The sequence below is a fragment of the Carcharodon carcharias genome, chromosome 7, assembly GCF_017639515.1.
Source record: "Carcharodon carcharias isolate sCarCar2 chromosome 7, sCarCar2.pri, whole genome shotgun sequence".
Lineage (NCBI taxonomy): Eukaryota > Metazoa > Chordata > Chondrichthyes > Lamniformes > Lamnidae > Carcharodon > Carcharodon carcharias.
Window position 1 is genome coordinate 22,578,657 of NC_054473.1, and position 12,229 is coordinate 22,590,885.

At 40.5% G+C, this 12,229-nt stretch overlaps 2 protein-coding genes across 3 annotated transcripts in view; one reads left to right on the plus strand and one right to left on the minus strand.

The window, feature by feature from the left end:
* Positions 1-729: 729 nt before the first annotated feature.
* On the minus strand, positions 730-8,319 carry ccdc51 (coiled-coil domain containing 51). The gene is made up of 4 exons (XM_041192561.1): positions 8,009-8,319; positions 6,649-7,004; positions 4,601-4,765; positions 730-3,793 (listed from the first exon to the last, which is right to left on the minus strand). The coding sequence occupies exons 2-4, from the start codon at positions 6,937-6,939 to the stop codon at positions 3,020-3,022; spliced, it is 1,230 nt and encodes a 409-aa protein (XP_041048495.1). The 5' UTR covers positions 6,940-7,004; positions 8,009-8,319; the 3' UTR covers positions 730-3,019.
* A 726-nt stretch (positions 8,320-9,045) lies between these two features.
* Positions 9,046-12,229, plus strand: part of LOC121279709 (peregrin-like) — a 41,467-nt gene continuing 38,283 nt past the window's right edge. For both annotated transcript variants that reach the window (XM_041190952.1, XM_041190953.1), the window contains exon 1: positions 9,046-9,440. The gene's annotated coding sequence lies outside the window, so the exon portion shown is untranslated. The remainder of the gene's footprint in view (positions 9,441-12,229) is intronic.

Below are 12,229 nucleotides of genomic sequence, written 5' to 3' on the forward strand. Positions count from 1 at the left end.
AACTTTCATTTTAAACCTTTCAATTCAAGTTACCATTTTTATAATGTAGCACAATGACAGTAGTGTTTAGGGATCTACTGTCTTTTGATGCAAACAGTTCCCTTAAAAGATTCTTTTGATCTGAATGTGTGGTGTTGGTATCTGAGCAGCAAGGGAGTTTAATCACATCATTCAATTCCAAAGTGAACTCCTTGGGGGATATTTAATTATTACTTTGAATCAATAAAAATACCTATTCATAAAATTATTTGCAACAAATTAACAACACATTCACATGTTGAAACTATAATCAATATCAAGGGCACCATGGCTAAACACAACACATAGGCACAGTTCCATACCTGGACCGTATTGCAGATAGGAGCAAAACAGTCTTGGCTTTTCTTATCTCCACCCATCACTGGCCCTCTATCCAGCTCTACTTGTCCCAACCCCCAACCCCCCCCTCCCCTCCCCTCCCCACAAACCAGCTTATATTTTCACCCCTCTTCTATTTTTCCTTAGTTCTATTGAAGAGTCATACGGACTCGAAACGTTAACTGTATTCCTCTCCACTGATGTTGTCAGACCTGCTGAGTTTTTCCAGGTATTTTTATTTTTGTTTTTGTTTTGGCTTTTCTTTCCCCTCCCTGATCTCTGTTTTAACCTGGAAGGACAACACCAGTGGTTCAGAATCAAACTTAACAAGAGTTCAGTAATGTCAACCATGCTTGCACTACAAATAAGAAGGATAGGCAGCATCTGTTTAATATTGGAGATGTCAGGAAAGTCAGCATAGAATTTCTGCATGTTCAATAGCTCATGCTGCTGCGATCAACACCAAAATGATTCCAATTGGGTAGAAGTGGACAGTATATTACGTTGGAGGTTCAAAGCTCAGTGCTGACGACCAACACACCAAACACAGCTCAGGCACTTCCACAAAGGGGTGAAGATCTTATGACTGGTTACAAGCAGACAACATGGACACATGCTGAAAGCAGGTCATCTGTCTGTCCTAATGGGCATGTTTACTAAAAGAGTGGGATGAAAATAACAAGGATTCTTTTTTGAAGAGAAAGAAAGCAGCATTTTTTGTGAATGAAAGCACTAAGACAACCCATGTTTTTTGCAAGGGAACTACATTCTGTTACTGAAGCATCTTGTTTTTTTTTTTTACATTGATAGTCTGGCATTTCACTGATACTGAATCAATTTATGGTATAACTAGCAAAATTTAAGAATACAACAAACTGTGGCCTGGCACATTGTTCTGGCATTGTTCCATCTCAATGAAGGATATGGTGCACCATCCCATGACAGCAGTGCAGACTAGTTCAGCAGCATACTGCACACACATGTTTCCATCTCAATGAAGGATATAGTGCACCATCCCATGACAGCAGTGCAGGCTAGTTCAGCAGCACACTGCACACACATGCTATCTGCTAAAACAAATCAGGATGCCATTTAAGCAAAAATTAAATAGGTAGAGATCTTGGCTAGAGGCCTATTCAAAGGAGTTTAAAAGAAAAAAAATCAGATGATAGTCAATTTGGATAATTCACACACATTCCCCCATGCACAGATTGGCACAAGAGGATCCAGGAGATATCAGAAATATAGTGCAACCAAGGGGCTAATAAAAATGTGCAACTTAAGGTAATTAATATCAGCAGAGAAAAAGGACTTTTGCAGCAAGAACAGCAGAATATTTTTGAAAGGCGTCAAACTTCTAAATGTTGATGTTCAGAGAAACTCGGATGTGCTCGTACAAGGAACAAAGTTAGCATGCAGGTTCAACAAGCACTTGGCAGGAAAATGGCATGTTGGCTTTTATTCCAAGGGGTTTGGAGTACAGGAATAATGAAGGCTTGCTATAACCGTACAGCACTTTGGCAAGACAATACCATACCGGAATACTGTGTGCATTTTTGGGGTGCTGGGGGCAGCAGGGGTCTAACACAGAATTGAGATGAGGCGAAACTTCTTCACTCAAAAAGTTGTGGATCTTTAGAATTCTCTACCCCAGAAGGTCAGAAGATTGTGAATGCTCCACTGTCGAGCATATTTATTTATGCCCAAGATAGACAGGGTTTTTGGTCTCTCAGGGAGAGAAGGATATGGGGAAATGGCAGAAAAGTGAACCTGAGCCAGAAGGTCAACTATGATCATATTGAATGGAGGAAAAGGCTCAAGGAGCTGCATGGTCTATTCCTGCTCCTATTTCTTATGTTCTTATCTTTCATCATTTAGGTGCAAGGCACAAGGCAAAAATGGTTTTAAAATTCACAACTCCCTAGCAAATTACCAATACAAGATTTTGATATGGTTGAATTCGGAACAGGAATGAGACAGTGATTAAATTGTCCTTTGCTCCCTTGTACCAGGTGGTGTTACATTATCAGGCCATTTAATGCTTTCTGTGCCACAGAATTAGACAAGAGAATCAAGCTATGATGCTTTTATAAAAGCGTGAGATGAATCTCCCTCAACACAAGATAAATTTGATAGAAGGATGGAACATTCTAAAGGAAATTACTGCTAATTTCATTAAATTGGAAATGATGCCCAGATACAGCAGCACCTGAGAACTTACACGAATGCTGAATGAAAGCATTGATTCATGGACGTCAATTGTGCTGAAGGACCTTTAAGGGGATTTGTATTGTGGTGATCCTGGTGAGTTTGAGCAAGGTTTAGGAATGAGGATTAATACATTCTACAAGCTCTCATCATTTTATCCTTGGGTTTGGAGCTTCTTATTCCAGTGCTTAGATTGTTAACAACATTGAATGATCTGCAAAACATCAGTGATTGAATTTCTAAGGTAATCCTTAGAGGTGAAGCACTTTAGGGTGTCCTAAGGGCATGAGATGCTATTTAAATGCAGGTTCTTTCCTTTGTGAGTGAGAAGAACAAGATCAATACAACATCTCACAGACTTGTGAAGAAATACACTTCAATTGCCAAGACTAATTGGCCCAATTACTGGAAAATACTGCAAACAGCACAAAATCTACATGTAGTGTAGCTTCTTTCAATTTCCTTTGAAAAGCACATACAACACAGGCAGTGTGAGGGCGAATGCAGCATATGTCAGCACTGTGTTATAAACAGAATTTGCCCTGATATGAGATTCCAGTCTTTTCTCAGTCTCTGCTAATCCATCGATCATATTCTCTGTTGCAAGAATCTGCCAATCCTGCTTCAATCCTGAAGAAACTGTTTGTGATGGTCTAACCTGTGTGACATGTTTTACTGTCTTAATGTCAGAAGCCACTTTCCCAAGTACTTGTTCCAGACCACTTAACTTTTGTTCCAGCCCTTCTAATGCTGCACCAGTCTGTTTTGAGGAGTTCGCTTGTTCCTTCAAAGCATCCAGGACAGGATCTGGTTTGAAACCAGATTCTGCTTTTTTAGGTTTAGCAGTGACCTCCTTACCTGCTTGTTGCACAACAGGGTCCACATGCACCAGTTCCTTCAGGTTTGTTACAAGTGTATTGAGTTCCTTGTTTTGCATTTGGTGTATGGAGGCCTGCTCTTTAAGGGCTTCCTGCAAGTTAATTGGCCCTTTCTGTGCCTCAAGAAGTAATGTCTTTAGCTCCTGCAGTCGAACTCTGTTGATGTAGGTTGACCCCAGGACCCCGATCATAGCTCCTAATACAGATCCCATCACAGACCAGTTTTTTGTTCTTTCTGCTCTGGTCCTTTCTTTCTCATGGCTCTCTCTCACTGCTGCCGAAAAGAGAGCAAAAGTCTCACGCTCCAGCTCCTCTGCATTTTCGTATGCTGTTCGGTGTCGTCTTTCCTCCTGATTTTAGGATAGAGAAAGAAAATTGCACGGAAGCTTAATTTTATTCCCTCCTTTTCCAGTTAAGAGATGAAGACAAATGGCATTAAGTCAGGAGAAGCAATAAGTGATGCAGATGAAAGAAGTTGGGCCTAGATGATTCAAAACATCAAGTGAATTCCAGAGATGCGGGGCTTGTCCTATGAGGAGAGATTGAGCAGTTTAGGCCTATACTCGCTAGGGTTTAGAAGGATTAGAGGAGATCTAATTGAGGCATATAAGATGCTAAAGGGGATAGATAAAGTAGACATGGAGCAGATGTTTCCCATTGTGGGGCATTCTAGAACAAGAGGCCATAGTTTTAGCTAAGGGGTGGTAGATTTAAATCAGAGATGAGGAGGAATTACATTTCTCAAAGGGTCTTGAATCAGTAGAATTCACTACCTCAGAGTGCAGTGGATGCTGAGACGCTGAATAAATTTGAGGAGGAGATAGACAAAATTTTTAATTAGTAATGGGTAGAAAGGTTATGGGCAGAGGGCAGGAAATTGGAATTGAGGCTGAAATGAGCTCAGGCATGATCGAATTGAATGGCAGGGCAGGTTCGAGGGGCTGAATTGCCTACTCCTGCTCCTAGTTCTTATGTTCTTATGAAAGCTCCTTGAGAAGCAGGACCTGAATTCTATCATGTATAACCATCGTTTAAATTTAGTTTTTTTTAAACATACTGGATGAAAGCTTCATATTATTTTTATTTACATACAGTCTGCATCTTATAAGAAGCATACAATTGAAAAATGACAACATATAATAAATCTGTTTTCTCACCTGCAACAGTTTATGTTCCTGTGTGGCCAGTTCTAGATAGTGACTGTCCTCCCGTGAGACTCTGTCTAATCTGTCTCGAACCTCCTTCAATTTCACCTGCTGACTTACAAGGGTTTCCTGGCTTTGTCGAACAACACCTCGAGCCACCATGAATGCTTTCTCTGCCTGATAGGAACAGCACATCTGTCAATCACTCATGTTGGTATGGTCAGCCTTCCTGCTCTACAAGTTTGGTTTATCTTCCATAATTCCAGCATCTTGTAGAGACTAAAACATTTATCTGATGTACCAGGACCGGAATAAGTTAACATTTATATTTTACCTTTAATGTAGCAAAACATTTCATAGAAATATTAACAAACAAAATTTGATACTGAGCCACAGGTGATCAAACGCTTGGTAAAATATAATGGTGAGAGGGTATTTATTAATGCTCCACTAAAGAAATGTCAGGAAGGTATAATTTTCATTATGTTATTGGAATTTATTGTAAAGTAGAGTAGTAGTGGTGTGTGTGTGTGTGTGTGTGTGTGTTAGTTAATTGAATTAAAGGCAGCTGGTCTGAAGGATTTGATGTATCAGAAGATAAGCTTGGTTTGAAATGTTAAGTAGGTAAACATGGATGAAGTTTTAGAATGTGGTGTGTAAAGGGAATATTTGCATTTGTAAATAAACCAGACCAGCTTGAATTCAAAAGAGGGGGTGACATGTTACACCTAGCCAGGAGAAGTTAAGAAACAGTGTTTTTATTTTTCCCAAAGATTACTGGTAAATTTGATACTACGATAGATTTTTCATTATTAGAGAGGTAAAGTCCAAAGACATAGTAAAACAATGGGAATTTGCATTCAGAGGGGAAAATATGTATAGAGTAGGTTCTGTGTAAAGGCAGGAATTCTAAGATCTAAAACCAGTATGAAAAGACTCCAGCATCTAAGCCTTAAGCTGCTGTCTACAAGGAATTGAAGCTAAGAAAAACTCACTTTAAATTCAACTGTTCAGGGTATTGTGTGTTACTTTGCATGGGTCTTTTAAAATCTATGTGTCTTACTGTTACTTTAACAGGGGTATAACTGTTTAGATTAATTAGTGAATTTAGAAGTTATCATTGTAGTAATTTATAAATCTATGTGTGTTCTTAAAATAATTTATTCTATTAATAAAAGATTTAATTTAATTTTGTAAGAAATCTATAAGACTTGGTGGCCTCCTGTTCATTGAATTAATCTTGAAATAAATATAAATTGTAAATAGTTGTGGCAGCTGCTTCAAGTTTCCCTCTGGGATTTGGACAGCTTTGCATTTACCATCCACCTGCAGTTAACACATGTGCAAGTTTCAAAAAGGAGACTTGGTACTTGAATATTGGCTTTCAGTTGGTTTTGGCATCAAGCAATGACCAAAGCATGCTCCTGACTTCTATTATCAAGTCTTGTTTTAAAAGCTGACATACCAGAATTCAAGAATGAAAAATATTAACTCAATGTTTCAGTTCCAACTTATAGATATACCTGAAACATTAATTTAATGTTTCTTTCCAGATGCTGTCTGATCTGCTGAGCATTTCCACCATTTTCAATTCCAATTTCAGATTTCCAGCACCTGCAGTTTTTTGAAACACATTCATAATAGAATAACTCTCTGTACGGTTTTATGGAACCTTGTGTTTATCTGATGTCTGCATGCATACATATTGCAACAAGGGTCACTTAATGACAGTAGATTATGCACAGGACCTCAGGCATGTTCCCCATTAGTAAACGGTGTTAAGAGCACTTAATATGCTTCTTTCAGAGATCAGTGAACTCAGCACAGATCAGGAAAGAAACCAGAGGATCTTTTGAGTCCTTCACAGTACTAGGTAGCAATCTATTATATAGATTAAGTTCTTAAAATTGTGCCCCTTCCCCTTTTTCCAATGAGAAGAGATTTACCCTCCTTATGCACTCTCCACAGTCCACTGATTTAAGACTCAGTGCTATCTACACCATACCAGTTATACAGCACCAGCCTAGAGTCATGAATGGCAAATGGAAGCAGCACAATACCTCAGTGACTTTCAGCTGTGCCACTTGCACCTCTTTCAGTCCAACAAACTCCTCATATTTCTCCCACAAGGAATTGGTTGTAGTTCGAATATGCTCTACAGTCTTCTTGCTTAAATCCTTGCTTAGTTCCACCCACTTCAATTGTGCAGCATCCTTACTCTCACTCAGACTCTTGGTAACTGTTTTCTGTGTGGGCTGCGAGCAGTAAAGTTGCACTCGGAGATTGGTGCTTCTTGCAATTTGGAAGCAAGCAGTACGGGAGCACATCACACCGACTAGCTGCCTCTTCATAATGGGGGGGTGGGGGGGGGGTTCACTTCAAAAATTAAGTTTATTCAGCCAGAGCTGCAAACCACCTGTGAACACAGTGACAAACATTACTTCCAAACCTTATACAGCAAATTTCAATTGTAGCCAACAACATTTTATATTGAACCTTTAACGTAGTATAACAAAAGGAGCTTTGCAGAAATATTATCAAACAAAATCTGATACCAAGCCACGTATGATAAGGCAGGAGACAGAAACCTTGGACAACGAGGAAAGCAGAAAGGAGAGAAAAAGTAAGGCAGAGAGGTTTGGAATTTTAGAGCTTAGGGCCTTGGCAGCTGACAGCACAAACACCACAGTGCAGTGATTAAAATTGGGGATGCTCAAGAGGCCAGACAGAATAGAGCAGTGCAGATATCTGCAGGTTCTACGGCTGAAGGAGATTACAGAGATAGCTGAAGGAGATTCACAGACAGTGAATCACAGAATCACAGTGCAGAAGAGGCCCTTTGGCCCAATGAGTCTGCGCTGACACCAGGATTACAGAGATGGGGAGAGGAGAGGTCATGGAGGGATTTGTAAACAAGGATGAGAATTTAAAAACTGAAGTGCTGCTGAAGCAGAATCTAATATTGATCAATGAGCATTGGAGCTTTGGATGACCTTGAGTTTACGGAGGGTAAAATGTGGAAGGACAGCTGGAAGACTGTTGGAATAGTCAAGTCTAGAAAGGTGTAGACAAAGGTTTCAGCAGCAGAAGAGCTGAGCAATGTTACAGAGATAGAAATAGGAGATTTTAGTGATGGTGCAGATATGTGGCTGGAAGCTCATCTCAGGGTCAATCAAGGTTGCAAACAATCCCTCACCAACTGGAACTGAAAGGCAGCAGCTCTCCTAGTTATTTTGCATCTTACATGTACCATTTTTTTCTAATTCATCCATTCAAGGCATCATTTAAAGAACAGTATCTGCAATTGAGTCATTCTAAAAGTGTGATTAACTATGTAAATCATTCACTCATTTGGTTCAAAACATCTAATCTACTTTAACAATTCACAGTGAAAAAAAACAATCACTCTTGCTCACAAACCTCACGTCCAGACAAGATATAATGCAAATCCAGTTCTGATGTTGTCCAATGTTACACCAGCAATACAATGCTAGAATGAGATGGTCTCACACTTTCTCCAGCCTTGTGCTTTTGCCCCCATGACAGTAATTCCTGCTTTCCAAGATTCACCTCTCACTTCTCTCAATGTGACAAGAGCTATCTTTGTTACTTTTCTCGATGTCAATGGCAATGACAGCACAGATCCATGAATCTGGTGAGGTTTTGTGATGAGCCTCTCCCAATACCAGCATATATTACTGATTGCCTCTTCCCTTCACCTCTGGCTCAGTGACCCTTCCCCCCCTCCCCCCCCTCCCCCGCCCAAGCCCCGCTCTGACCTTTCACCCTCACTGCGATGGCTGCGCCTCTAGCAACCCCAGTCAAACCGCCCGTTTCCCCGGAAACCGGGCCATCTCTCCTTTCCACCCGGCTTCGTGGTAGAAGATTACGGTTTCCCCCACCCCTGTGCTCTGTTTATAGGCACTGTAGCGAGCAGAAGGCGTTACGTTTTCATTTATTTACAAGAGCCCCTCCCCGTCCCCGACTCCCTCGCCAGCCGGCAACTTCTCCAATTACTTCACCGTCCACATCTACCGATTCGTCTAATTCGGAAATTCAATCACCCTTTCAAATGGAGAAAACACGGCACCGTTTCCTTTGATGTACAACTTAATATTCATACTTTTATTTCATATTAGCTGCGTCTGCAATTGAATATCGTTTTCAGAATCATTTATTTCGAATGTGCTGATCTAAAATCAAACGCTTCATTTACTCTCATAACTGTCACCCTGGCTTGTCCCCAGCAGATTCGCCTCTTTCATTCATTCTGATAATTCAGGCAGCAGGAAAATATAAATATTTGTGAGCGCTCATAATAAATTGAACACAACAATTCATCCTGATGCACGTATTTCTAGTCATAATACCCTCCTTCCACCTTGAGTGTTTTATTAGAAAACATGAATGTGCTGCAGGCTGTGTTGAATGTGCTGTGGGTAGAATTTAGAGGCAGTTGTTGGTGGAGGAGGCGCCTTTGTTCCATCTTGTGAGTGGAACCCTGGGTTAACATTCAAACTGAGGGGGAAAGAGCCATTTGGCAACAGTGAGAGGGCAAGAAAGGCCAGGGCTGTGCCTGGGGCAGGTCTGGACTGTGTGTGTGGCTCTGTGTGAAGCCTTCTCCTCAACCCTGGCTTCCTCTGTGTGTGAGTGGGGCTGGGGGTGTCCCTGGGAGAGATGCTGTTGTTATGGAGCTCACAGCCTGGTTCCTTTACTGACTGCCTGATGGTGATGGGCCTGGCCTGGAGCAGCACACAGCAAATCCTCATCATCTAATCACACACACACCATCACCCATCTGTACTGACACCACCACAGGAGCACAACAGAAATGATCCACCCTCTTAACTTGGTAATATGCTTAAATATGTATATTTTTAAATTACTCTATTCTTAAATGCTTAATCAGTTCAACTCCTCCCTCCTCAGTTATAAATATTTATTGTAAAATAGCCCGATAGACATGCCATAATGAAAGTTTGAAGAACAACAACATTAATTTTGATGCATTTTACCATTTTATTTACAGAACTGATCTTTTATTGACGTTGCTAAAAAGATCAAAGTATCTGAGACTGGTTGTTGTGATTAGTATGGAGATAATTACTGAAAATCCAGATCAGATATTTACTTTACTATTATTGTATGTTTGTGTGCTGATTTTGCCAGGCCAGATGGCTGCCATCGCCATTGGCTGGCTATGTTCATGTGCTGTGCCATGGGAATTGTGGTAAACGAAGAGCAATCTCCCTGATGCATCAATGGTGGAGTTAATGTTAATTTAGCACTGTTGTAAATGTATGACGAATAAACAGGTGGAAATGGAGTCAGTTGCTGGTTGACATTGGCTTGTAAGAATGCTGTCTTTGGCTGTAGTGAATTTGGTTCTCTTTTTTATATGTAAGGAGAATGATATTTGAAGCACTGTTGCAAATGTGAGCACCATGTTTTGCTTGAAGAATGGTGTATAAAATTAATCTTTTTGTTATTGTGTTCTGTATGTGGAATTCTGGCAGGGGTGCAAGTATTGGATTTGAAACATCTGTCTGATTATTGTGCTGTCTGTCCAACATTTGGTGATCACTGTGCTACATACACAATACTGGACTTGGAAAAAGTTTGTAGTATTGCAAAATTTTATAGGAGGTGCCCAGGCATGTCTGCTCTGTGCACAGCATTGGTTCTGACATGCCTGGGTCATCACAGTGCTGCATGCAGTGTTGGATATGATGTGCCTATGTGATCACCACACCTTGTGTGCAGGGTTGGTTATAACATGGAATTGCATCTGTCGTTACACATTTGCTCAAGAAAACATGCGTGTAGATTTTAAAAATTCCAGTTTGCTGCATTAACAAGCAAGTTCCATTTTCAAATCTTTTATTGATTACTGGCTGAAGTCCCTGTCAGTGGTTATTAGTGGGGTTAACTTGTGTATGCTGACAAGAGAGGGATGGCTTGAAAATGCATTCCTACATCCACATGGGGGAGGGTAGAGGATGGGCTTTCTTAAAACATGCACACGCTATTTAAAATCATTGCTCTGGGGTAGCCTATAGTGTGACTGGAGCTGTTTATAATGTTCAAGTTCAATGCCAAGTCACCCTGTCTCACAATGCTGCTAAGATGCTTCATGTTTAAAATTTTGTTTCCGTAGTAACATCTTTGGCTCAATTGAAACATAAGTGTTTGAAGTTTCTGATAGCTGTTTATCTCCTGCCCTGGGGGAAAGGCCGGAAGAGCTAGCAGGAAACTCCAGGCTTGTTACTTTTTTATGCACGTTGTTTAAGGGTGTTCAATGTAACATGTTTTGTGCAAAGTAAGATGTCAGAAGCCTAATGAAAAATATGACAGTGAATAGTGTCCTCACAGATATAGCCCTCCTTTTAAAAAAGGTGGATCACTGATTGTTGCACATGACCCCCTTTTTTGTTTGCAAAGCAAGAGCTTTAGCTACCTGTGCCATGGCCATAATTCTGTAATTGAAGTCACAAAATTGCAAGAGCAATGGTTTCTGGCTTGGTGTATTTCAGCCAGCACATGTAAATCATTGTTCCAAAAGTCTTACTTTTTAAAGACCAATCACTTGCTACGTTGTTCTTATAAATCTGTGAATAGCCTGTTCCAAAGCCTAACCCGGTGCCCTTCCGGCCAGCCTCCTGCCTTTGACCCTTGTAAGCTTGAGCTTGTTCAATACTCTACGAACCGTCTTCTAACTCGCAACATCCTGTTCACCCATTACCCCATTGACCCGCACTGGTTCCCAGTTTAGCAGTATCTTGATTCTTAAAAGTCTCGTCCTTGTTTTCAAATCCATCCATGGCCTCTCTGTTCCAGCTCAATAACCTTCAGTAACCTCCTCCAACCCAATAATCCTTCGAGCTCTTTGTACTTCCCCAATCAGGGCTATTGCACATACCCAATCTTATTCGCTTCACCATTGTGGTCATGCCTTTGGCTGCCAGGGCTTATGCTTTGGAATTCCCTCTTTAAACCTCTCTGGCTCACTCTCCTTCTTCAAGAGATTCCTTAAAACCCATCTGTTTGACTAAGCTTTAGGTCACCTGTCCTGATATTTCTTTATGTGGCCTGGTGTCAAATTTTATTTAATAACACTCCTGCGAAGTGTCTTGGATGTTTTACAACATTAGAGGCACCGTATATATGCAAGTTGTTTTTGCGCTGACACAGTTAGATGTCCAGGCTGTCATTCCATGCTTGACTACATGTAATGGACAATATTTTAAATAATATTTTGATTTATTTTCTTTCTATATTCAGTCCCACTCTTTCCTTTCTTCTGTTATTCCTTTCCTTCAGTATTTTTCAATCCCTGAATAGATGCTGATCATTCCTCAGCCCTACTGGGTAGATGAAAATAGCCTATTGAATGGTTTCATCCATGCTGGCTGGGGTCCACGTATGAACTGTGATCAATTAGACTGTGTGAAAGAAGACTAAGAACAATAAAAGTGCATAAAAATTTCCATATGTAATTCTTACATAGCAAGCTGTGATGACCTGTTTTGGAAAGCACTAAGTTGAGCCCAACTACTTTTCTACAAGGCGAGTTAGAAGAAAAATTATGGAATAGCACTGCTATTGTGCATATTCTAATGGACAACTCTAAAGAGTCGCCAG

Coding starts and splice junctions, on each gene's coding strand:
- ccdc51 (XM_041192561.1), bottom strand. CDS start 6,939: ATGAAGAGGCAGCTAGTCGGTGTGATGTGCTCCCGTACTGCTTGCTTC. Junction 4,766..6,648: donor CACAGCTGAAAGTCACTGAG/GTATTGTGCTGC, acceptor TGTTCCTATCAG/GCAGAGAAAGCATTCATGGT. Junction 3,794..4,600: donor AGGAACATAAACTGTTGCAG/GTGAGAAAACAG, acceptor TCCTAAAATCAG/GAGGAAAGACGACACCGAAC.